Source organism: Eretmochelys imbricata, chromosome 2, assembly GCF_965152235.1.
Source record: "Eretmochelys imbricata isolate rEreImb1 chromosome 2, rEreImb1.hap1, whole genome shotgun sequence".
NCBI classification, from domain to species: domain Eukaryota; kingdom Metazoa; phylum Chordata; order Testudines; family Cheloniidae; genus Eretmochelys; species Eretmochelys imbricata.
The window spans coordinates 60,030,352-60,056,320 of record NC_135573.1 but is presented as its reverse complement, the minus strand read 5'-3'; the positions used below and the strand labels follow the sequence as shown (position 1 = coordinate 60,056,320).

General features: G+C 41.3%; 1 protein-coding gene across 1 annotated transcript in view; it reads left to right on the top strand.

The window, feature by feature from the left end:
• The window catches only part of PREX2 (phosphatidylinositol-3,4,5-trisphosphate dependent Rac exchange factor 2), a 290,326-nt gene extending 268,547 nt beyond the window's left edge, over window positions 1-21,779 (top strand). Inside the window, exons 38-40 of the mRNA XM_077808977.1 lie at window positions 4,324-4,426; window positions 15,074-15,141; window positions 21,734-21,779. Coding sequence (XP_077665103.1) covers window positions 4,324-4,426; window positions 15,074-15,141; window positions 21,734-21,779 — 217 coding nt within the window. The remainder of the gene's footprint in view (window positions 1-4,323; window positions 4,427-15,073; window positions 15,142-21,733) is intronic.
• The last annotated feature ends 4,190 nt before the right edge of the window (window positions 21,780-25,969 follow it).

Here is a 25,969-nt window from a genome sequence, read left to right as displayed (position 1 = left end):
GAGGACGCATACCACCGACAGAAGAATGGCAGTATGGACATGAACCACCGCAGTAATTACTGTACCTAACCTAGGTTGACTTAAGTTTATAGTGTAGACATGCTTGGCAGGTGGTGTATGTATGTATTCAGTGCAAAGAGCTCCTTGCCCTCAGACACTGTGTATGGGCTTTGGAGACCAGAGTAGCTGAACTGGAGGAGCTGAGGGAGACAAAGAGGTACATAGATGAGACTTTCCAGGACACATTAAACGGTCCCACCCCCGGTCTGACAGCCTCTGTGCTGTTGAGGAGGATGAAAGTCCCTGGGAAGGAGAGCATCTAACTGGAGCAGAGGGAAACAATCCCATAGTTGGGACTCTCCTTCCAGATGATGATACGGTATCCTCTCGCACTGAGGATACCTCTCCGGGCGAGGGAACTCCAGCTATTAGAAAGAGACAGGTATTAGTAATGGGCGATTCGATCATTAAAAATATAGATAGCTGGATTTGTGATGACCGGCAGAACCACATAGTGACTTGCCGGTCAGGTGGGAAGGTTGCGGATTTCTCGAGACATCCAGATAGACTTATGTGTAGTGCTGGAGAGGAGCCAGTGATGTAGGTATCAGTGACATAGGGAAGGATAGGAGAGAGGCCCTGGAGGCCAAATTTAGGCTGTTAGGTAAGAGACTGAAGTCCAGGACCTCCATGGTAGCATTCTCTGAGATGCTCCCAGTTTTACGTGCAGGGCCAGTTGGACAGGCAGAACTGCAGGGTCTCAATATGTGGATGAGATGATGGTATAGGGAGGCGGGGTTTAGATTTACTAGGAACCAGGGACACTTTGGGGGAAAGGGGGAGCCTATACAGGAAGGATGGGCTCCGCCTAAACCAAAATGGAACCAGATTGCTGGCACTTAACATTAAAAAGATCGTAGCGCAGTTTTTAAACTAAGGACTGAGGGAACGCTGACAAGTGCGGAGGGGCACGTGTTTGGACATCCCTTAGGGGAGGATCTATTAATAGAGAATCTCTGTGTCCTAGTGAGGACGAGAGGATGGAAAATGATAAAATACAGGCAGGGTCTGATCAGAAACAGTCAAATAAAAAAGAGTCCCATTCAATTTCATCGTGTAATGGAAGACAGCTAAAAGGAGACAAGTTTTTAAAGTGCTTATATAACAGTGCTAGAAGTCTAAATAATAAAATGGGTAAACTAGAGTGCCTCTTATTAAATGATGATATTGATATAATAGGCATCACAGAAACCTGGTGGAATGAGGATAATCAATGGGATACAGTAATACCAAGGTACAAAATATATCAGGAAAAAGAGGTCATGCTGGTGGGGGAGTGGCACTATATGTGAAAGAAAGCGTAGAATCAAATGAAGTAAAAATTGTAAATGAATCAAACTGTACCATAGAATCTCTACGGATAGAAATTCCGTGCTCTAATAATAAGAATATAGCGGTGGGGATATATTACCAACCACCTGACCAGGATGGTGATAGTGACTGTGAAATGCTCAGGGAGATTAGAGAGGCTATTAAAATAAAAAAAAACACCTAAATAATAATAATGGGGGATTTCAATTATCCCGATATTGACTGAGTACATGTTACCTCAGGACAGGATGCAGAGATAAAGTTTCTTGATACCTTAAATGACTGCTTCTTGGAGCAGCTGGTCCTGGAACCCACCAGAGGAGAGGCAATTCTTGATCTAGTCCTAAGTGGAGCACAGGATCTGGTCCAAGAGGTGAATATAGCTGGACCGCTTGGTAATAGTGACCAAAGTATAATTAAATTTAATATCCCTGTGGCAGGGAAAATACCACAGAGGCCCAACACTGTAGCATTTAATTTCAGAAAGGGGAACTACACAAAAATGAGGTTAATTAAACCAAAATTAAAGGGTACAGTGCCAAAAGTGAAATCTCTCCAAGCTGTGTGGAAACTTTTTAAAGACTCCATAATAGAGGCTCAACTTAAATGTATACCCCAAATTAAAAAACATAGTAAGAGAACCAAAAAAGTGCCACCATGGCTAAACAAGAAAGTAAAAGAAGCAGAGAGAGGCAAAAAGGCATCCTTTAAAAAGTGGAAGTTAAATCCTAGTGAGGAAAATAGAAAGGAGCACATACACTTGCAAATGAAGTGTAAAAATCCAATTAGGAAGGCCAAAAAAGAATTTGAGGAACAGCTAGCCAAAGACTCAAAAAAGTAATAGCAATTTTTTTTTAAGTACATCAGAAGCAGGAAGCTGGCTAAACACACAAAGGGGCCACTGGACGATCACGGTGCTAAAGGAGCACTCAAGGACAATAAGGCCATTGCAGAGAAATTAAATGAATTAGTTGCATTGGTCTTCATGGCTGAGGATGTGAGGGAGTTCCTAAACCTGAGCCATTCTTTTTAGGTGACAGATCTGAGGAACTGTCCCAGATTGAGGTATCATTAGAGGAGGTTTTGGAACAAATTGATAAATTAAACAGCAATAAGTCACTAGGACCTGATGGTATTCACCCCAGAGTTCTGAAGGAACTCAAATGTGAAATTGCAGAACTAATAACTGTAGTCTGTAACCTATCATTTAAATGACCTTCTGTACCAGATGACTGGAGGATAGCTAATGTGATGCCAATTTTTAAAAAGGGCTCCAGAGATGATTCCAGCAATTACAGGCCTGTAAGCCTGACTTCAGTACTGGGCAAACTGGTTGAAACTATAATAAAGAACAATATTGACAGACATATAGATGAACATAATTTGTTGAAAAAGAGTCAACATGGTTAGTAAAGGGAAACCATGCCTCACCAATCTACTAGAATTATTTGTGGACCAAGGGGATCCAGTGGATATAGTGTACTTAGATTTTCAGAAAGCCTTTGACACCAAAGGCTCTCACCCAAAGTAAGCTGCTATGAGATAAGAGGGAAGGGTGCTCTCATTGATTGGTAACCGGTTAAAAGATAGGAAACAAAGGGTAGGTATAAATAGTCAGTTTTCAGAATGGAGAGAGGTAAATAGTGGTGTCCCCCCACCAGTCCTATTCAGCATATTCATAAATGATCTGGAAAAAGGGATAAACAGGGAGGTGGCAAAATTTGCAGATGATACAAAATTACTAAAGATAGTTAAGACCCAGGCAGACTGCGAAGAGCTACAAAAGGATCTCTCAAAACTGGATGACTGGGCAACAAAACGGCAGATGAAACTTAATGTTGATAAATGCAAAGTAATGCACATTGGAAAACATAATCCCAACTATACATATAAAACGATGGGGTCTAAATTAGCTGTTACCACTCAAGAAAGAGATCTTGGAGTCATTGTGGATAGTTCTCTGAAAACGTCCACTCAATGTGCAGTGGCAGTCAAAAAAGCAAACAGAATGCTGGGAATAATTAAGAAAGGGATAGATAATAGGACAGAAAATGTCATGTTGCCTCTATATAAATCCATGGTATGTCCACATCTTGAATACTGTGTGCAGATGTGGTTGCCCCATCTCAGAAAAGATATATTGGAATTGGAAAAGGTTCAGAAAAGGACAACAAAATGATTAGGGGATGGAACGGCTTCCATATGAGGAGAGATTAATAAGACTGGGACTTCTCAGCTTGGAAAAGAGACGGCTAAGGGGAATATGATTGAGGTCTATAAAATCATGACTGGTGTAGCGAAAGTAGATAAGGAAGTGTTGTTTACTACTTTTCATAACACAAGAACTAGGAGTCACCAAATGAAATTAATAGGCAGCAGGTTTTAAAACAAATAAAAGGAAATATTTCTTCACTCAAGGCACAATCAACCTGTAGAACTCCTTGCCAGAGGATGTTGTGAAGGCCAAGACTATAACATGGTTCAAAAAAGAACTAGATAAATTCATGTAGGATAGGTCCATCAATGGCTCTTAGCCAGGATGGGCAGGAATGGTGTCCCTGGCTTCTGTTTGCCAGAAGCTGGGAATGAGCAACAGGGGATGGATCACTTGGTGATTGCCTGTTCTGTTCATTCCCTCTGGGGCACCTGGCACTGTCCACTGTTGGAGGACAGGATGCTGGGCTCGATGGACCTTTGGTCTGACCCAGTAGGACCTTTCTAATGTTCTTAAGTAACTTCCAGGATGAGTGTGTTTCTTGCCTGCACTATAGTATGGAGCAGTATCATTGTACATTTATGTTGCTTTCTGCAGGTTTTTAAGGAACATTTCTGTCCATATAATAACTTAGATATATGTTTTTGGATTCTGATCTATACCCTTTGAGAAACCAGTAACTGTTTAGGAGATGTTATGACAACAGATACCTGACTTAATTCTGTCTGTCACTGCAGCTGCACTCTGAGTGTCACTCTGGAGCAGGCGATAATTCTTGCTCGGAGCCACGGACTACCTCCTCGCTATATTATGCAAGCTACAGATGTGATGCGCAAACAGGTAAGCCAGCCTTACACTTTAGAATGTTAACAGTTCTCCACAGGAATTTCATGTGTTCAGCCAAAAAATGAATTAACTAGTCATTTTGCTCAAGAGTGATAGTGACTTGGATAATTATAATATCCAAGAACTGGCTGTCTCCTTAAATTAGTTACAAGATAATTTGAGAATGGTCTGACTTTTTTTTAGACAAAGGAAATGCAGTAGATCTAATCTACCTGGATATCAGTGGGATTTCATATGGGAAATTATTCGTTAAATTGGAGAAGATGGGGATTAATATGAGAATTGAAAGGTGGATAGGGATTTTATTAAAGGGGAGACTACAATGGATCATACTAAAAGGTGAACTGTCAGGCTGGACGGAGGTTACTAGTGGAGTTCCTCAGGGATCGGTCTTTGGACCAATCTTATTTAACATTTTTAGTACTGACCTTGGCACAAAGTGTGCTAATAAAATTTGCGGATGACAGAAAGTTGGGAGGTATAGTCAATATGGAGGAGGACTGGAATATTATACAAGATCTGGATGATCTTGTAAACTGGAATATTAGAAATGGGATAAAATTTAATAGTGCACAGTGCAAATTTAATAGTGAACATGCATTTAGGGACTAATAACAATAGAATTGTTGCTATATGCTGCGGACTTATCAGTTGAAAGAGACACAGGAGGAGAAAGACTTGGGTGCATTGGTTGATCACAGGATGACTATGAGCTGTCAATGTGATGTGGCCGTGAAAAAGGATAAAGCAGTCCTAGGGTGCATCTGGTGAGGTATTTCCAGTAGAGACAGGAAACTGTTAGTAAAATTATACAAGGCACTGGTGAGACTTCATCTGGAATACTGTGTGCAATTCTGGTCTCCCATGTTTAAGAAATATGAATTCAAACTGGAACAGATGCAGCGAAGGGCTACTAGAATGATCCAAAGAATGGAAAATCTACCTTAGTTTTAGGCTTATTTAGCCTAACCAAAAGAAGGCTGAGGGCAGATATGATTGCGGTCTATAAACACATCAGAGGGATAAGAACCAGGGAGGGAGAGGAGTTATTTAAGTTAAGCACCAATGTGGACCCAAGAACAAATGGATATAAACTGGCCATCAACAAGTCTAGGGTCAAAATTAGGCAAAGATTTCTAACTATCAAAGGAGTGAAGTTCTGGAACAGCCTTCCCAGGGGAGCAGTGGGGCAAAACACCTAACTGGCCTCATGACTGAGCTTGATAAGTTTTTGGAGGGGATGGTATGATGGGCTGCCTACAATGGCATGTGGGCTATCTGTGACTGCCAGTAGCAAAAATCCCCAATAGCCAGAGACAGAACACTAAATGGGGAGGGCTCTGGGTTACTGCAGAAAATTCTTTACTTGGTGAGTCTTGCCCACATGCTCAGGATCAAACTGATGGATATATTTGAGGTCTGGAAGAAATTTTCCCATGGGTCAGACTGGCAATTGGCAGATTGGCTAAGCAGCAGTTCTGCAGAAAAGGACCTGGGGATTATAGTGGACGAGAAGTTGGATATGAGTCAACAGTGTGCCCTTCTTGCCAAGAAGGCTAACAGTATATTGGGCTGCATTATTAGGAGCATTGCCAGCAGATCGAGGGAAGTGATTATTCCCCTCTATTCGGCACTGGTGAGGCCATATCTGGAGTATTGCATCCAGTTTTGGGCCCCCCACTACAGAAAGGATATGGACAAATGGGAGAGAGTCCAGCAGAGGGCAATGAAAATGATTAGGAGGCTGGGGCACATAACTTATGAGGAGAGGCTGAGGGAACTGGTCTTATTTAGTTTGCAGAAGAGAAGAGTGAGGGAGGATTTGATAGCTGCCTTCCACTACCTGAAGAGGAGTTCCAAAGAGGATGGAGCTCGGCTGTTCTCAGTGGTACCAGATGACAGAACAAGGAGCAATGGTGTCAAGTTGCAGTGGGGAAGGTCTAGGTTGGATATTGGGAAACACTATTTCACTAGGAGGGTGGTGAAGCACTGGAATGGTTACCTAGGGAGGTGGTGGAATCTCCTTCCTTTGAGGTTTTTAAGGTCAGGCTTGACAAAACCCTGGCTGGGATGATTTAGTTGTGGTTGGTCCTGCTTAGAGCAGGGGGTTGGACTTGATGGCCTCCTGAGGTCTCTTCCATGATTCTATGATTGTCAGAGACTCTGTGGGAGTTTTGCCTTCCTCTGCAGCCGTGGTTCTCAACCGGGTGGCCGCAAGCAGGTTTCAGGGGGCCAGTGTTAGACTCGCTAGAACGCAGGGCAGAAAGCCAAAGCCCTGCTGGACAGGACTGCAATATGGGCACTGAGCCCCACCACCTGGGGCTGAAGCTGAAGACTGAGCAACTTAGCTTTGCGGTGCCCCCCTGTGGCATAGAGCCCCAGGCAATTGCCCTGTTTGCTCCCCCCAACGCCAGCCCTGGCTTTTATATGCAGAAAAACAGTTGTTGTGGCACAGCTGTGCCATGGAGTTTTTATAGCATGTGGGGTGGCCCTGAGAAAGAAAAAGGTTGAGACCCCCTGCTCTGCAGCATGGGGCATGGATCACTTGCAGGTTTAAACTAGTAGAAATGGTTAATTCTCTAAAAACAACGAGGAGTCCTTGTGGCACCTTAGAGACTAATACATTTATTTGGGCATAAGCTTTCGTGGGCTAAAACCCACTTCATCAGATGCATGGAGTGGAAAATACAGTAAGCAGGAATAAATATACAGCACATGAAAAGATGGGAAACTCGAAGTCTTTAAACCATGATTTGAGGACTTCAGTAACTCGGCCACAGGTTAGGGTCCATCACAGGAGTGAGTGAGTGATGTTCTGTGGCCTACAATGTGCAGGAGGTCAGATTAGATGATCATGATGGTTAGAGCCCTATGTTGATACAAAATTTATATCCATGGATGCAGATATCCGTGGATATGAATTGGTATCTGCGGAGGGCTCTACTGGGAACCACAACGGTGAAAACAGCAGCATGTCAGGCCACCACTCACAGGAGCCAGCGGGCAACTCCTCCGGCATGGCTGTACCGCTGTTTTTCGAATAGGCTGGAGGAAGACAAGGTAAAAGGTAATCTACTGAGAGAAAGATTGGCTACAATAGTGTAATGAGAGATGACCAAGGCCTAAAAAAGCTTTTTAATAATAGGGATGGAAGGAAATGAATACTTTTTTTGGAGGAAATAATGAGTAGATTTAGCAAGACTATAGATTTGGAGGGGCGGGGGTGGAACAAGAATAATTGTTTTAAATACACGTACTATACAAGTATCTAGTCAGATATTCATAAATGTTTTAATTACATAGTGGGTACAATATACCCTGTGCCATTTAATGTATCTTCAGAGAATCTTATTATTCAATTCAAACTGAGAAAACACAAACACAGACTAAGGGTGAAATTTATCACCGTGCAGAGTGTGGAAGGCTCTCTGAACTCTATATTAAGGATTCAGAGCAAGTGGAGTTTGAGTAGTATGAAAGACCTTGTGCAGTCATTCTGCACAGGGCTGAATTTCATCCCAAAGCTATATATGTTATTTGAGTTTACTTAATATAATCTGGTTGCTATTTCCATTTTATTTTAATTGTTTTAACTAGATATTACATGCACACACCATAATTTAATAATGGACCCACACTATATTAAAATGCAGTAGGGGAACTTGTAATACACACTAGCAGGGTCTACATGGTCCAATTAATATGCAACACATTCATGAGCTTTAGAAATCATGTTCCTGTGGACAAACTGTTAGATTAGACCCTGAATGTGAACTAGGTACCTTTTAGAGCACACCAAGAGGATCTACACAGACTGCAGCATGTTAGAGTGCTTTACAAATCACACCCCTCTAGTGAGTTTGCTGGCACCATGTAGACAAACCCTAACACATCTGAGGGCACCCAAAGTGGATAATGGAAGAAACCTGCTTAAATAGGGCAACCTCAGAAGTGGATTTTTTCCCTATTAAATTGAATGCGGTTAGACTCATACGTAACAAGAATGTCATAATTAGTTGTTTGGGCTGTACCCCTGGAACATAGTTTTCAGCGTATTTGCCCTGTTATTTATAATTTCAAGTCCACAAATGCTTGTACTGTAAGAATTGAGGATCAGAGCCCTGTTTATTACAGTTAGTATTACAGGGATGAGCTGGAATCCACCAATGCATTCAAATTAAGTGACTTCTGCTTTTCATTATTTAATCTAGTCTACAATAATTTTAAATGTATAAATTACTGAACAATCACCTGCTTTTACACTCTTCAAGCATGAAAATCTGTGAATACAAATAATAGATTCTAATGCTTGGGCTTACTCCTGACAGAATTAGCACTCTAAAAAAACAGGTGTCTAAATGGGTTTTTGCTAATGCAAATTCTATCACCCTCACATGCTGTGTTAATACTCCAACATTGCATGTGTCCAATACACAGAGGAGAGGAGTCTGTGACAGCTTTTTGCTTGAGAGCCTGTCTCTCTAGCACAAGCTGTAAGGACTTGTGCTTTTAGCTCTGCATGGGTTTAATTCTTGGTATTGGCAAGCTTCAGACTTGCAGGGAGGGTGTGGGGCATCCAGAGGAAGGCGGAGTGCAAAAGACAGACTTGAGGCTAGAATCCAGGTATGCACCCTGCTGCTGCAACCCCTCATGGCTGTATCCAATTTCCAGTAGTCCACGAGAGGCTATATAATGTTTCAGAAAGTGAAAGGTGACAGAGATTCCTTCACAAAGTTTCTCTCTAGCTGACAATTATGTTGTCACTGCTAAATATGGAGGGTTGCTCTTGGTGTACTTACTTTCAGTAACTTTTAAATGGGGACGAAATATTTTAGACATGAAGAATTTACTGAGATATATCATAGCCTTTCATACCCTTCCGAAGGATCATCATAGTTGAGTGGCTTCAGTGGCATGGTTTATTCCTCTGATTCCCAGGCAGGTACAGTTCCCTTTCTCCATGACTTTTGGGGCACTATTCTCTGAAATACACAAAGCTGTATTAAAAACTGGGAAATTAAGAAACAAAAAACTATGTTTAATGGCAGTTAAGGTTGCATCAGGACACAACGCACCCACCCAGAACCTTAAAAGCATGGAAAAAAGTTAAGGAGAAAGACTTGTGCATTCCTTTCCACATTCGTTTTGCCTGTATATACAGCTCTGTTGATAACACACTCAAACACTCCATAAAGCTTTTATTTTCATCTCCAACCACATCCCCAAAAGCAATATGTACTCTAAAGTCGTCAAGATTGAATTCTAACACAAAACCTTAACAGGGACCTCAACAATATTAATGAAGAATAACTTCCCAAATGCCTGGAATGTGTAATAAATTAGGGGAGATGAGCTGTTGATATAACTGATCATAAAAGCGTATGAGATTATTGTTAAAATTTTTCTTATCACTACATGGTAGCCACTTTCCAAATACTCAGGAAGGATGCTCTTTTCTCCATGGAATTGACAATCTAAGAATAGATAAGTAAACAGAGGACAGGACAAAAGGAACAACAAAAGGCTATATATATATATATATGTGTGTGTGTGTGTATATGTATGTGTGTATATATATATATATATATATAATATGTGTATATCTATACACATACACACAAACAGATCAGCTTAATTCTCTATAAATACCATGACAAAAGTGAGTCTTCAAGAGAAACTTAAATGTGGAGAGGATAGAGGCGTTGAGGATGAGCTCATAGTTTGCATAGAGTCCACATGGAAGAAGATATGGAGAAGGAATAACGTTTTTTCACTGCTTTGACATGGATATACAATAACATTGCATTTTCTATAACACTGCGATACAGATTTTGTGCTCAGTTGATTATATAGGCACAAATGTAAGCTACTTTTTTTCAAAACTGTGACGGACTTCCCTGAGGTGCAACCTGGAACTGGGATACAGCTGAGCCCTCTGGCATACCAGTCTGGGCCCCCTCTCACACTGTAAGGCTGTGATAAGCTGCAGTCCTCTCCAGGTCTTGCACTTGCACAGCCATACATAAGCATGGACACACCCAATTGCAGTTACATGAGTGCTTTTGCCCGCCACTCATGAACCAACAATAGAGAGCTCCGGCCAACCCCCCACAGCTCCTTAGCCTAGGACCCCAGAGCTGTACCATCTAGCCCTGGTCAGAAGCCTGACCAGTGTAAGTTTTTTACTCAGTCTGCCCCTTCCTTAGTGTGGAGAGGACAATTCACCAGCCCCTGTTCCTGAGCAGATTTCACTTTGCACTTCAAACAACACACTGTTTTAGGTAAAAAATATAAAACAGATTTATTAACTACAGAAAAATAGATTCTAAGTGATTGTAAGTAATAGTGTACAGACCAAAGTTGGTTACCTAAGAAATAAAAAAAAAATCACAATCTAAGTTCCTTACACTAGACAGGATTTGAATCAAGCAGTGTCTCACCCTGATGGTACAAACAGTCCATCAATCTTCCATACACGGGCTAGAAATCCCTTCAGCTTGGGACCACATCCCCAGTTCAGACTTTGTTCCTATGGTGTTTCCAGGTGTTGAGTTGTGGGGGAAGTGAGGCCAAGTGATGATGTCACTTCCCCTTTTATAGCTTCTGCCATGACACTTCATTGTCCCAAACAAAAACCCCAGGCACAGTTAGTGTAAAAGTACAGGCACAAGATGGAGTCCAGTATCATATGTTCCAGTCACATGCCCTTGCATTCTTCAATGAGTCATAGCAGCGGTCATTACCCATATTCTGGCTAGAACGTCCCTAGAAAAGTCCATCAGGTGAGGATAAGCTTCTGAAATGGCCCATTGTGTTCATTGATGGGCCATTAGCTTAAATAGTCTGTTCACAATGTGCTGGCTAGACTGGATATAAACTACCTTGTGGGAGTTACTGTAGGAGCAAACACATTTGAAATGCTGGTACATAGTTAATATTCATAACTTCAGATACAATGACAGCACATACATTCCAATGAGATATTAACGTTCAACAGATCAAGACTTTTAGAATGATACCTTACAAGGCATACTTTGTATAAAACATATCATAATTATATCACCATTGTAACTATGGGAGTGCCAGGGTATTGCTTTGGGGTACAGAACGTCACAAAAATATGGTCACTTTTTGCCCTCCTTAAACAAGTGTCAAGCTGTGAAAATCATTGCTGGGGGTATTGTGAACTGGGTTCAAAAAAGAACTGGATAAGTTCAGGGAGGATAGATCCATCAGTAGCTGTTAGCCAAGATGATTAGGGATGCAACCCCATACTATGAGTGTCCCCTAGCCTCTGATTGCCAGAAGCTGGGAGTGGATGACAGGGGATGGATCACTTGATGATTTCCTGTTCTGTTCATGCCCTCTGAAGCACTTGGCATTGGCCACTGTTGGAAGACAGGATTCTGGGCTAGATGGACCTTTGGTCTGACCCAGTATGGCCGTTCTTATGTAAGTGTCCTGGCAGAGTGGGCCTGTCTTTTCTTTTTTTTTTTCTAACGACAATGGAAATACCACTTCATAAATTGATTTACAGATCTGATGGTGGAACTTTCTCTACCCAAAGCTAAAGGTCATCTTCCATGAGTGCCCAGGCACTATCGGTTCACAGAGCAAAGAGTTCTAATGCCTTTAACTGTGCTATCTGTTACTGCAATATGCGACTAGCAATTTCAACGTGCAGATTGTTATTGTTTAAAAAATATTAGATGTGCAGAAAAAAAAAGCAAATTTATTTCTTGAATAAAAAATAAACTCACAAGTGATATAGATGTACTAAAATGGAAGATGAAGGATCACATTATTAGTAATCCTGATTCCCACCTCCCACCCCCCAGGAGAAAAAATGAATCTGTTGGTGGGGGTGGTTTAAGTAAGGTCTAATTTGTTCTCCTGATAAACAATATATTAGATGGATGTATAAAGCCAGAATCCTTTGAAATCAACACTTTTGATTTACTATGCTAGCTAGATATTAGGATTAATTTGTCTAGTGGGTGATGTAAATAAAAATTTGTTATTTTTCTTCCTCAGAAGCAGTTACAGTGTTAAAAGTCAAGATCTACATATGATTAATGTTAATATATTCTCATATATATTATGTATACACTGGTATTCAGTTAAATTAATCACATGGATCTTGACCATCAGCAATTTATCTTTGATATATACATACCCATGTCAAAGAACTCAAAGTGGTTTATGAATGATGGTAGAGTTACCTGTGTCATAGAGATATTGGCATCAGGGTTTTCCAAATTAGATGTACCAATGATGTGTGTTTTGCCAATATCTAACGTTAAAAACTTTAATCAATATTTTTGATTTCTCAGAATATATTGTACTTTATAAAACATGAAAGCAATGCTATTTATGAACCATTTCATGAATTTAATTTTTCATAGTTGTTCTAGAGTTATTTAAGTAGATAAGTGTGGGGTTGTTTTTTCTTCAGTACCATTAAACTTAAAAAATAGATAGATAACAAAACACTGATTTTTAAGTTGCATGTGTCTGTTTACTCTAATTGTGAATACCTGCTGCCTGCAGGTATTTAGTCTGTTCCAGCTTTAGTTTGAGTCCTTTATTGTGTACTAACGTGGGGATTTTATTGTGGTAGTGGACTGAGGTACCAAATTTTAGCCAAAATGCAATTTGTTTACTCACTGTAATACTCAATCCAATCAATGGTTGAGCCATACCGTTGCACGGTTTGTCACTACAGATATGTCTTTATTTTAGATATAGCTTTACCTGTATCCCACACAAATTTAATATTATCTCACTTTAATTATTGTGAGATTAATCTGTTTATACCTTCTTGTGCAGTTATTTGTTGTCTTCATTTTGTTTTGCATTTGACCTGGGAGAGAGAGAGAGAGAGAGAGAATGAATAGGTTTTGCTTCCTCTAAAAACTAGAAAACAAAGATTGGCAATAGTAGGTGTTAGAGAGCTTATTCCTTCACTCTCCCACTTCCTTGGTCCTTCTCGCATGAACAGAGAGCAACAATACCCGAAGTCCGAAGGTGCAAACAATTCGATGTTTATTGGGGTGAACTTCCAGCAAGCTTAAATACAAGTTCCTTTTTCCTTATTTTCGAATCCCAACTTACTTCTTGTTTGCCCCTAATTTATATAGTATTATTCTTAGCTACACCTTAACCAATCATTCTACTGAAATTTAACTAACCAATCCTAACATATTGTAACATGATTAGCTAACCAATTATATCCCACCACCTTAATTAGTTTACACCCAGCAAAATTAATTATACAGCAGACAGAAACAATCACAGAACCAGGCAGAGATTATACAGACAAACAATAGCAAAGTGGGAACTATAATGACAAAACAATACAGAAGTGAGGATTTCACATCCCAGCTATTGATAAGTGAGTTCTTGCCAGACAGGATGCTGTCAAACTAAGTTTCCTTTTACATTTTCTAGGCACTTCCCTTTCTCTGGAGGTGATAGGAATACAATCCTGTCCTGATAGTGCCTGACAGCCCAATAGCACCTTATTTCAATGTGACTAGTTTGGAATGTGAGGATGTGACTGGTCGCTTCCTAGCTTATGGTTGCCTCTGCTGCTTAGCCAAAGGCCTTAGCCTAAGAACAGGGCCCCAGACTGTCACAGTAAGAGAAGGCCCTTACACCAGCAGACAGTGATTTTGATTCTTTCTTTTATACCTCTAGAACTAGCCAAGTGATAAGAATACACCTAAATTCTTAAAGTACAGGCCTTTGCAGACAGGCCTGAATATCTATATCCTAACAGTAGGTCTATTAGATCTATTCTCTTTGGTTGGCAATAATAAGTCTAGTAGATATGCCATTGTTTGCCGACTGTTTTTGGAAAGTCAGGTTAATTAAGTTCCATTGTTAATTAAGTTCACTTTTCTGTGTCGCTCATCAATATAGTATTTGAGCAGCTTGCATGCTTAAATGAATTCATCCTCACAATATCCCTGTGAGGTAGGAAAGCACTATTATTCCTGTCTTATGAATGGGGAACTGAGACACAGATAGAGTAAGTAACTTAGCCAAGGTTGTACAGGAAGATTGTGTCAGAGCCAAGAATAGAACCCATATCTACCATGTCCTCATCTAGTGCCTTAAGCACAGGCCGTCCTTCTCTGTGCTTAAACAAACAGTTGATCATAAGGAGGATTCTTGGGTGTGGGATGGAACCGGTAATATTTACTCAGAACTCACATTGATTGTGACAGGAATTGTGCAAGAGTGAAAACTCCAGAAGAGTGAGGAATGCCAGGCAAACTGAATCAGCAGTGTGAGAGTAGTGTAGTTGTTAGCTTCTTCACAACTTAAATGTTAAACTTTTTTTGTGAAGAACTTTGTTTTATCTGTTTTTATGTTTTACGTGAAAGAGTAGTTATTAGCTGAAAGAACAGAACAGCTGTGTCTCTTTTCTTGCACCTTTATAAAATCATATTTAGTAGCTTTTATTAGAAAGTGTTTTTCTTGGTTGCATTCAAAAGAAAAGAATTATTTATGTAGGACATCAATAATGAAGTTTATTTATTGATAAATCTAATCCTGGGCCTATTATACACCCAGGAGGTACACTAAAACTTACATTAGTTCTATGTGAAGCAATTTTTTTTTTCTTTCTTGCAGGGAGCAAGAGTGCAGAACACTGCCAAGAATTTAGGAGTGAGGGACCGAACACCACAATCTGTCCCAAGGTAACTAAATAGTAGAATCAGTTGTTTGTGACCAAGACCATGATTTGTCTAGTTTTTGCCTAATCATTTTCCCAGTCACAAGCATGCAGCTCACATTGACTTCACTGTGTACTTATGGACAAAGTTTGGCTTTTTAATATCCAGAGAATTACTTGGGTTTAAAACCACACAACTCCAATTACAGTAAACTAGTTGCAGAATTAAAACTTCATGCAATACTCTGAAAATTTACTCTGAAGTTTACCTGATTGTTTACAGTCTCTCAGTTTGATTAAAATCTAATACTCTGTTGCTGAATAATAATTACACAGTGATATACTATAGATACATAAACAGGAATATATGTAGATAACAGATAATAGACCCACTGAGGTGTTAAAATTCCAGTAAGGAACAATACAATATTTAAGAGAGATGTATTTGCAAATGAACATAAACAATGGCAAACAACAAAGCTACATATGAGAGAGACTTCAGGATTCTGATCAATAAAATAATCAAAAGAGAAAACTGTGTGTGTGTGTCTGTCTGTCTGTCTGTGTCTTTTCCTTTTTTTGAGCTTATTTCCAAAACAATTCAAATGAAATTGACCACAATTTGATAAGTTACAAAGGTGGGGAGTTTGTTACCCAAGTGTTAAAAGCTTTGGAAGTAAAACCAGTAGTGTGAAATATCTCCTCGATTTATATCATTTTGTGTTAGCAAGTTTTATCTTTGTTTCCCCAAAAATAGAAATGTTAAAATTCATACCACATAATCTGAAGCATGAGAGGTTTTTTAATGTGGAATGTATTGCCATTGTCTCCCCTTAGCTGTCTAACCATGGGGAAGTCTCTGCGTTCCCAACCAGTCCATACAGGATCCTCTGGATTCCCCAGCCCTTCCTTCTTAGGAACCATCAGCTTGCCCCCTCTTTCTGGCAACTGATTCCACCAATTTTTCTCCAGCAGGAGAACTGACCACTTCATGAGTTCCTTACAAAAATCACTTATGGAGCAACCAGGCATCACTCATTGATAGTTAATCTCCTCTGCATTGTATCTGAGCAGCTGCTTCTAGTATATGTGTCAACAGGGATCCTACTGTGGGTGCACATGCACCTCAAACATGTGAGATCAGAGTCTTTTGAATAGCAGTGTTGGTTAGTTCCATGTTAGTGCCCTGTGCTGCATTGTGCTCCTTTCCAAGGACAGAAAGGGCCGAGCAGACACAACCCTCTCTCGGTTCCCTCTTACTGCTTCTGGCAGCAAGGCGGAACCCGGCGAGTTTCCAACCCATGACTCCTTAGAGACTTCATCTTGGTTTACAACTACCTTCTGTGAAGAAACTTTATTTTCACATTCCCTTTTCCTCAGATTGAAACTTTTTTGGGGGGGTTGGGGGGGGGAAGAAAATCAAAGATGCTCCTGCATAAATCTGGTACAGTGGAGTGAGATGCTTCATGCCAACTGCCTCATCTAATGGCAGATGCTAAACTGGCAAGGTTCAAACTCTGCCCGTCTTGCAACACACTGATTCCCTACAAAGACAGACACAGCTGATGCCTTTTCTACTTCAGGGAGATCCACATTCCAGATAAGTGCTTTGTGTAAGTCGCTCTCTGCAAGAACCCACAAATGCAGGGACCCCCCAGCTCAAGCTACATCTGCTAGAGTAGTCTTGTGCTTCAGACCCAGAGGTGATGGCAACTTCCAGAGCGGGGCCAGAAAAAACAGCATCAGGCAGTACTCCCTAAAGCAGGCTTCACGCCTCAGGATGGGGCAGTGAAAAGATGTTGAAAAGGAATCCAACTAAGCTGGCATCAGCAACTCTGATGCTGACCATGCTGGTAGTTTCAGCATTGGGAGCCTTGGTTTCAATACCTTTGGCACTTCTGCCCACACAAAAAGGAGATGTCAAGAGACACAGACAGATGGAGCTCAATCATAGCTCCAAACAGAGAGGACAGTCCTGGAAGGAGCACTCGAAACACTGCTCCTCCAAGAAGAGGGCTTCCGAGCCCTCTAACAAAACCAGAGAGCACAGGAGAAATTAGACCCACAACTGAACCTGATACCGATACTCATGTCTGACCCTGGCAAAGGGCCGAGATTCATACTTGATGCTTCAGTATATGCTATTACATACTTGCTTACTAATCAGAGAACCTGCCTCTGCCTGGTATCTCAGTATAGTGCTTGTGAGGCTCCTAATCTCCTTTTGAACCTCTTTCAGAATGCTTCTTACACAGTCTCACTCTGAAGACTGTCTTAGTTGCTATCACTTCAGCCAGAAGACAGAGAGAGCTGCAAGCATTTATTGCTGAACCTCCCTACATGACATTCCACCGAGATATGGTGGTGCTGAGCCTCACCTGAAATTCATCCCTAAGGTGGGCTCAGAGTTTCATCTAAATCATTCATTAAGAGTACCTGTCTTATTCCCAAAGCCCTGCTCTACACTGGGAGAGAAGAAGCTGCATACTCTTCTCTGCATTCCCAGACTCTGGCTTTAGTACATCGACAGAACAAAACCCTTCAGACTACCCTTCACTTATTTCTGGTTACAGCTGGCCATTCTAAAGGTCAGGCCATCTATCTCATCAGAGAATATCAAATTGGCTAACACAGAATCTTGCTGTGTTACTGGCTAACTGGTGTAACCTGTCCCCACCAAACACAAAGGCTCTCCACTGGAACTCAAGCAACAACCTCTGCCTGCTCCAGGAATGTGCCAGTTTCTGAAATCTGTAATGTGGAGTAGTCCACTGACTTTTGTTAAGCATTAGACTTGCTTTGGACTTGGCTGCCAAAGCAGATACCAAGTTTGGTAGAGTATTCCTGAACCAGCTGTTTAACTCATTCCCACGTCATGAGGGGACACTGCTTGGCAGTCACCTCCGGTGGGGTTCACATAGACACGTACTCAAAGAATAAAGAATGGTTACTTACCCCACAGTAACTGGTTCTTTGAGATGTTGTAGTCAGTGTGGCTTCCACAACCCACCTCCTATTCTAACTTTTCAGAGTCCTCAGCTACAATGGGCTTCAAATTGCCATGGAACTGTGGGAGGTTCATGTCTGCTCCACCTTTTATGCCCTCATGCGGGAGCACAAGCACGGCCTTGATGGACACTTCTGTTCCAAAGACTTCGATCCCACATGCATGAGGCACATGCGCACTAACAATGGGATCCACCCTGACTACCCGACAGTAACGAACTGGTTTTTTATTTGCCCAGAAAGCAAAGGCTCAACACTGATCCCAAATCATTTATGCAGCCATGCCACCTGTCCAGATTTATGCTTTTGTTACATTACAAATTAACAATGAAATGCTTAACTTATTTGAATGTAATCATTATTGCTTGAGCATGCAGGGGTGTAATCAGGAAGGCCAAAGCACAATTGGAGTTGCAGCTAGCAAGGGATGTGAAGGGTAACAAGAAGGATTTCTACAGGTATGTTAGCAACAAAAAGAAGGTCAGGGAAAGTGTGGGACCCTTACTGAATGGGGGAGGCAACCGAGTGACAGATGATGTAGAAAAAGCTGAAGTACTCAATGCTTTTTTTGCCTTGGTCTTCACAGACAAGGACAGCTCCCAGACTGCTGCTCTGGGCAGCACAGTATGGAGAGGAGGTGAGCGGCCCTCAGTGGTGAAAGAACAGGTTAAAGACTATTGAGAAAAGCTGGACATGCACAAGTCCATGGGGCCGGATCTAGTGCATCCGAGGATGCTGAGGGAGTTGGCTGATGTGATTGCACAGCCATTGGCCATTATCTTTGAAAATTCATGGCGATCGGGGGAGGTCCTGAATGATTGGAAAAAGGCAAATATAGTGCCCATCTTTTAAAAAGGGAAGAAGGAGAATCCAGGGAACTACAGACTGGTCAGCCTCACCGCAGTCTGTGGAAAAATCATGGAGCAGGTCCTCAAGGAATCCATTTTGAAGCACTTGGAGGAGAGGAAGGTGATCAGGAACAGTCAGCATGGATTCACCAAGGGCAAGTCATGCCTGACCAACCTGATTGCCTTCTATGAAGAGATAACTGGCTCTGAGGATATAGAGAAAACGGTGGATGTGAGATATCTTGAATTTAGCAAAGCTTTTGATACGGTCTCCCACAGTATTCTTGCCAGCAAGTTAAAAAAAAATATAGATTGGATGAATGGACTGTAAGGTGGATAGAAAGCTGGCTAGATCGTCAGGCTCAACGGGTAGTGATCAACAGCTCGGTGTCCAGTTGGCAGCCAGTATCAAGCGGAGTGCCCCAGGGGTCTGTCCTGGAGCCGGTTTTGTTCAACAACTTCATTAATTATCTGAATGATGGGATGGATTGCACCCTCAGTAAGTTCACAGATGACACTAAGCTGGGGGGAGAGGTAGATACACTGGAGAGTAGGCATAGGGTCCAGGGTGACCTAGACAAGAAATCTGATGAGGTTCCACAAGGACAAGTGCAGAGTCCTGCACTGCGATGGAAGAATCGCATGCACTTCTATAGGCTGGAGATCGACTGGCTAAGCGGCAGTTCTGCAGAAAAGGACCCGGGGATTACAGTGGATGAGAAGGTGGATAAGAGTCAACAGTGTACCCTTCTTGCCACAAAGGCTAATGGCATATTGGGCTGCATTAGTAGGAGCATTGCCAGCAGATCCAGGGAAGTTATTATTCCCCTCTCTCCGGCACTGGCGAGGCCACATCTTGAGTATTGCATCCAGTTGTGGGGCCCCCACTACAGAAAGGATGTGGACAAATTGGAGAAAGTCCAGCAGAGGGCAATGAAAATGATTAGGGGGCTGGGGCACATGACTTATGAGGAGAGACTGAGGATCTGGGGTTATTTAGTCTGCAGAAGAGAAGAGTGAGGGGGAATTTGATAGCTGCCTGAAGGGGGGTTCCAAAGAGGATGGAGCTCAGCTGTTCTCAGTGGTGGCAGATGACAGAACAAGGAGTAATGGTCTCGAATGGCAGTGGGGGAGGTCTAGGTTGGATATTAGGAAACACTATTTCACTAGGAGGGTGGTGAAGCACTGGAATGGGTTACCTAGGGAGGTGGTGGAATCTCCATCCTTAGAGGTTTTTAAGGTCCGTCTTGACAAAGCCCTGGCTGGGATGATTTAGCTGGGGTTGATCCTGCTTTGAGCAGGGGGTTGGACTAGATGACCTCTTGAGATCTCTTCCAATCCTAATCTTCTTTAATTCTAAAGATATTTGAAGTTTGGTTGGGAAGTTTGCAAACTTCCCTGCAAAATTTCAGGTACCACAAAACCACAAAGTGTAGGTATCAGCATCTTTCATAATACTCAAACCCATTAAACATATTTTTATTTCTTACTCTCTGGCTTTGCCAATGTCACAATCTCCTGACATCTGCTTTATGTGCAATGATCACTTCATTTTGGATTCTGCCACACTTCCTCCCTGCCCTGCCAGACTCCTTAGTCTCTTCCTTTTATCTCTTTCTACCTGCTGCAATGATGCACTTTCTCTCAGGAACTATGTAGCCTCCAGATTAGATCATTCTTAGCACTGTGTCACAGTGCTGCAGTGTGAGGGGAGATGCTGCAAAGTGATGGACATTCTCCTACCCTTTCTCAGAGAACAGAAAAGTCCTCTCTACAGTGAGCCTCAAGTCAGAATAATTGTCCTTTATTTTTGGTATTAATGTGATGGTAACTTTACAAATGTGTTAAAAGTCAGCCTGTGATGAAGTACTTAATAGAAGTGTCAGAGTCTTCATAAATGGAGGAGCTGACAAACACTGGCAACACAACTATTTCAGACTGTATTGATCTCTTTTTGCATTGAACCTGTTACCTTGAGTCCTTAATTTCTCTGTCTGACTTCAGTTAATGTCTCTCTCTCCAAAATTTGAAGGCTGACATATGCACTTGTGGTGCATCTATTGTCTGTGTTAGTCTGCTGGAACCCAAGACCACATGGGAGCATTTTGTAGGAGATGTACAAATAGAGAAAAAAATAAACAGTTAATAAAACATGTGATGAGCGGCCAATAGGAATTTGGTCTGCAAATTGCTGTGCATATGTACTGCAGTCCTTGAGAGGGCAAGGCAAACTGGAGAGCAGAGCTGTCCTAAGTAGAGCTGAGGTTACAAAAGTCACTGGCTTCTGCTTGTTTGAGTGATGGAGAGAAAGGACTGACTTTGCAGCTTGCATTTGTAGCAACTGGATCACCAAAATATAACTTCAGCGGTATTAGTCAACAAGTAAAATTTTCCAGTGTAGATGATCATACCACCAATCAGGTGGTTGACTTGTCTCCGAATGTGACCTTGAGTGCAGAAGTAGGAAAACTTGGCTCCATAACTGAGGTGTTACTTGGCTGCTGATGTCTGATTATTTATAGACTTGTGCATTTGAATAAGCAGAGATTCATGTTGACAAGAACCATGTACATTATGTGCTTGATTCTAATTTCACTCTAGTTTTATGTTAGTATTAATCTATTGACTTCAGTGGAGTTACTCCTGATTTACAGTGAAAAGAGAATCAGCCCTTTTAGATTTAGTTTGTTTTGCCTGTATCAGACCATTTTAATAATAATAGTACTCCCAGACTAATATGATGGCTCTTTTTCATTTTGCCAGATTATACAAACTATGCCAGCCACCACCTCCTGCTGGGGAAGAATGAAGAACTATTCAGGAAGTAACCGAGTAACATTTTTTAAGACATTGGACTATACAGCAAAATTAAATGGCATTCTAGTAGAACGTGCCTGGAGAACTGATAAATAGAGGCCCTTCACTCAGGATAAAGAAGTGTCTGTCCTTAATATTCTTCTGTCAGCATTGGACAACTGACTTCTGGAGAAAATATTTCTGGACTCCATGCACTATGGTCTCCCTTCCATAAAACAGAAACTTTATGGGTTTTTACCTGGACATTTTACACTGGAATCAGGTTGTATCTCATGTGGCCAGTTCAGCAATGCAAATTACCCCATTATGCATTGGCAGCAGCATGAAAGCAAATATCTAATGGCAAACCCATTCCATCTGAACCAGATAAAAGCTGTTCCTTTGGTCACAGAATGAACTTGAAAAAGGAAAAAGCCTAAAATAAATCCTCCAGAGTTTGACACGTGACACATTTGATGTCCCGTGCACTGCTAATTCCCTTCTTTCCCAATATTTTATCACAATTTCTTAATTTTTAGCAATAAGGAAATTAACACTTCTGGTATATGCTGTAAATGCCTATTAAAAATAAGAGGTTTCAGAGTAGCAGCCGTGTTAGTCTGTATTCCCAAAAAGAAAAGGAGTACTTGTGGCACCTTAGAGACTAACAAATTTATTTGAGCATAAGCTTTTGTGAGCTACAGCTCACTTCATCGGATGCATTCAGTGGAAAATACAGTGGGGAGATTTATATACATAGAGCAGCATCACTTGCCCCATAACCTCAGCCGTGCAGAACACAATGCCATCCACAGCCTCAGAAACAACTCTGACATCATAATCAAAAAGGCTGACAAAGGAGGTGCTGTCGTCATCATGAATAGGTTGGAATATGAACAAGAGGCTGCTAGGCAGCTCTCCAACACCACTTTCTACAAGCCATTACCCTCTGATCCCACTGAGGGTTACCAAAAGAAACTACACCATTTGCTCAAGAAACTCCCTGAAAAAGCACAAGAACAAATCCGCACAGACACACCCCTGGAACTCTGACCTGGGGTATTCTATCTGCTACCCAAGATCCATAAACCTGGAAATCTTGGACGCCCCATCATCTCAGGCATTGGCACCCTGACAGCAGGATTGTCTGGCTATGTAGACTCCCTCCTCAAGCCCTACGCTACCAGCACTCCCAGCTATCTTCGAGACACCACTGACTTCCTGAGGAAACTACAGTCCATCGGTGATCTTCCTGAAAACACCATCCTGGCCACTATGGATGTAGAAGCCCACTACACCAACATTCCACACAAAGATGGACTACAAGCCGTCAGGAACAGTATCCCCGATAATGTCACGGCACACCTGGTGGCTGAACTTTGTGACTTTGTCCTCACCCACAACTAATTCACATTTGGGGACAATATACACTTTCAAATCAGCGGCACTGCTATGGGTACCTGCATGGCCCCACAGTATGCCAACATTTTTATGGCTGACTTAGAACAACGCTTCCTCCGCTCTCGTCTCCTAATGCCCCTACTCTAATTGCGCTACGTTGATGACATCTTCATCATCAGGACCCATGGAAAAAAAGCCCTTGAGGAATTCCACCATGATTTCAACAATTTCCATCCCACCATCAACCTCAGCCTGGTCCAGTCCACACAAGAGATCCACTTCCTGGACACTACAGGGCTAACAAATGATGGTCACATAAACACCACCCTATACCGGAAACCTACTGACTGCTATTCCTACCTACATGCCTCCAGCTTTCATCCAGACCACACCACACGATCCATTGTCTACAGCCAAGCTCTACGATACAACTGCATTGGCTCCAACCCCTCAGACAGAGACAAACACCTACAAGATCTCTCTCAAGCATTCTTACAACTACAATACCCACCTGCTGAAGTGAAGAAACAGATTGACAGAGCCAGAAGAGTACCCAGAAGTCACCTACTACAGGAGGGGCCCAACAAAGAAAATAACAGAACACCACTAGCCATCATCTTCAGCCCCCAACTAAAACCTCTCCAATGCATCACCAAGGATCTACAACCTATCCTGAAGGATGACCCATCACTCTCTCAGATCTTGGGAGACAGGCCAGTCCTTGCTTACAGACAGCCCCCCAACCTGAAGAAAATACTCACCAGCAACCAAACACCACACAACAGAACCACTAACCTAGGAACCTATCCTTGCAACAAAGCCCGTTGCCAACTGTGTCCACATATCTATTCAGGGGACATCATCATAGGGCCTAATCACATCAGCCACACCATCAGAGGCTTGTTCACCTGCACATCTACCAATGCGATATGTGCCAGCAATGCCCCTCTGCCATGTACATTGGTCAAACTGGACAGTCTCTACGTAAAAGAATAAATGGACACAAATCAGACGTCAAGAATTAAACATTCAAAAACCAGTTGGAGAACACTTCAATCTCTCTGGTCACTTGATTACACACCTAAAAGTGGCAATTCTTCAACAAAAAAACTTCAAAAACAGCCTCCAGTGAGAGACTGTTGAATTGGAATTAATTTGCAAACTGGATACAATTAACTTAGGCTTGAATAAAGACTGGGAGTGGATGTGTCATTACACAAAGTAAAACTATTCCCCCCCCCCTTCACCCCCCACTGTTCCTCAGACGTTCTTGTCAACTGCTGGAAATGGCCCACCTTGATTATCACTACAAAAGGTTTTTTCCCCCCCGCTCTCCTGCTGGTAATAGCTCACCTTAAGTGATCACTCTCGTTACAGTTTTCAGAGTAGCAGCCGTGTTAGTCTGTATTCGCAAAAAGAAAAGGAGGACTTGTGGCACCTTAGAGACTAACAAATTTATTTGAGCATAAGCTTTCATAAGCTACAGCTCACTTCTGAATGCATCCGATGAAGTGAGCTGTAGCTCATGAAAGCTTATGCTCAAATAAATTTGTTAGTCTCTAAGGTGCCACAAGTCCTCCTTTTATTAAAAGTAAAAATTCATCTCACAAGTAGTCCCATTGACTTCAGACTGACTACTCATGTGAATAAATACTTACAAAATTAGCTCCAACACAGTAAACTCAGCTATATCTTAAGGGTAGATTGTTGTACTGGGTTTAAAGAAACCTATTATTGCATAGTGAATTGATGGTGCTGTTTTACTCTTTTTGAAGTTGCCATAAGAATGAAAAATAAACTTCAGTTAGAGAAAATTGACATTATGGGTCCGATTTCCACCCATAATTAGAAAGAAGTTCAGACTTTGACCTGTAAAAACTGTCTTAAATATACCTTGTTGTGCTTCTGTATTTCAGGAGTCTTCAAACTGTAGTGTATATCTTTGTACAGTATTATACATGCTATAATATCTAAGCAGTGTACATTGAGCTAAAGGCAGACTTCTAGCTTTAAACTGGAATATTTTGCATTTTAGAGTATTTAAAGATGAAGCACAGTTTTGAAGCTTAATATTTTTATACCGGCATATACAATATTTTGTCAATTACATTTTACAGTTGTAGAAGTTGTTGGTTTTGGAGATCGGTAACTTTATAATGTAATGGATTTAATTTGCAGACTATATTGAGAATGTTGACGGACCATGACAAATATACTCACATTTAATTGTTTTCTGGCCAAAGTGTTTTTAGAGAAAATAAATGCACCAGAATTACCCTTCACATTAATACACATTAAAGCAAAAATGATGTATTAAAATATTGCTATTAGTAATAGATAGATATTAGAGAGTAGTATATATAATCTAAATGTATATGTATTTTCTGTACTACAGATAGTTATAGTTATGCTTTGGCACAAAAACCTCTACATCATAGATTTAGCAGATCTATATTTACTTATTTATAAATTTTCAACACATTTATTAACTCTAACTCATACAGAAATAGCTGATCTGTCAATACAGAGTTGTACTTTGCAAAGAGCATTCTTTATGTAGGACATACAATGGGTTTATTGCTTTTCTCCAGAGGAGAAATTAATATGCCTACCTTCTTCAGTATTCTTGATTTTGCTATAAAGAACTTAATTTTGGTAACAAAGTAAATATTTTTGTATACACACAGGAGTATATGTGCGCACATATAGCTGCAGTGTGTGTTTGTGTATATTCATACCAATTAAGTAGTGATCCAAGCTTAAATGTAAAATCTATTAAAAATTTGTTAAACTGTGACAAAA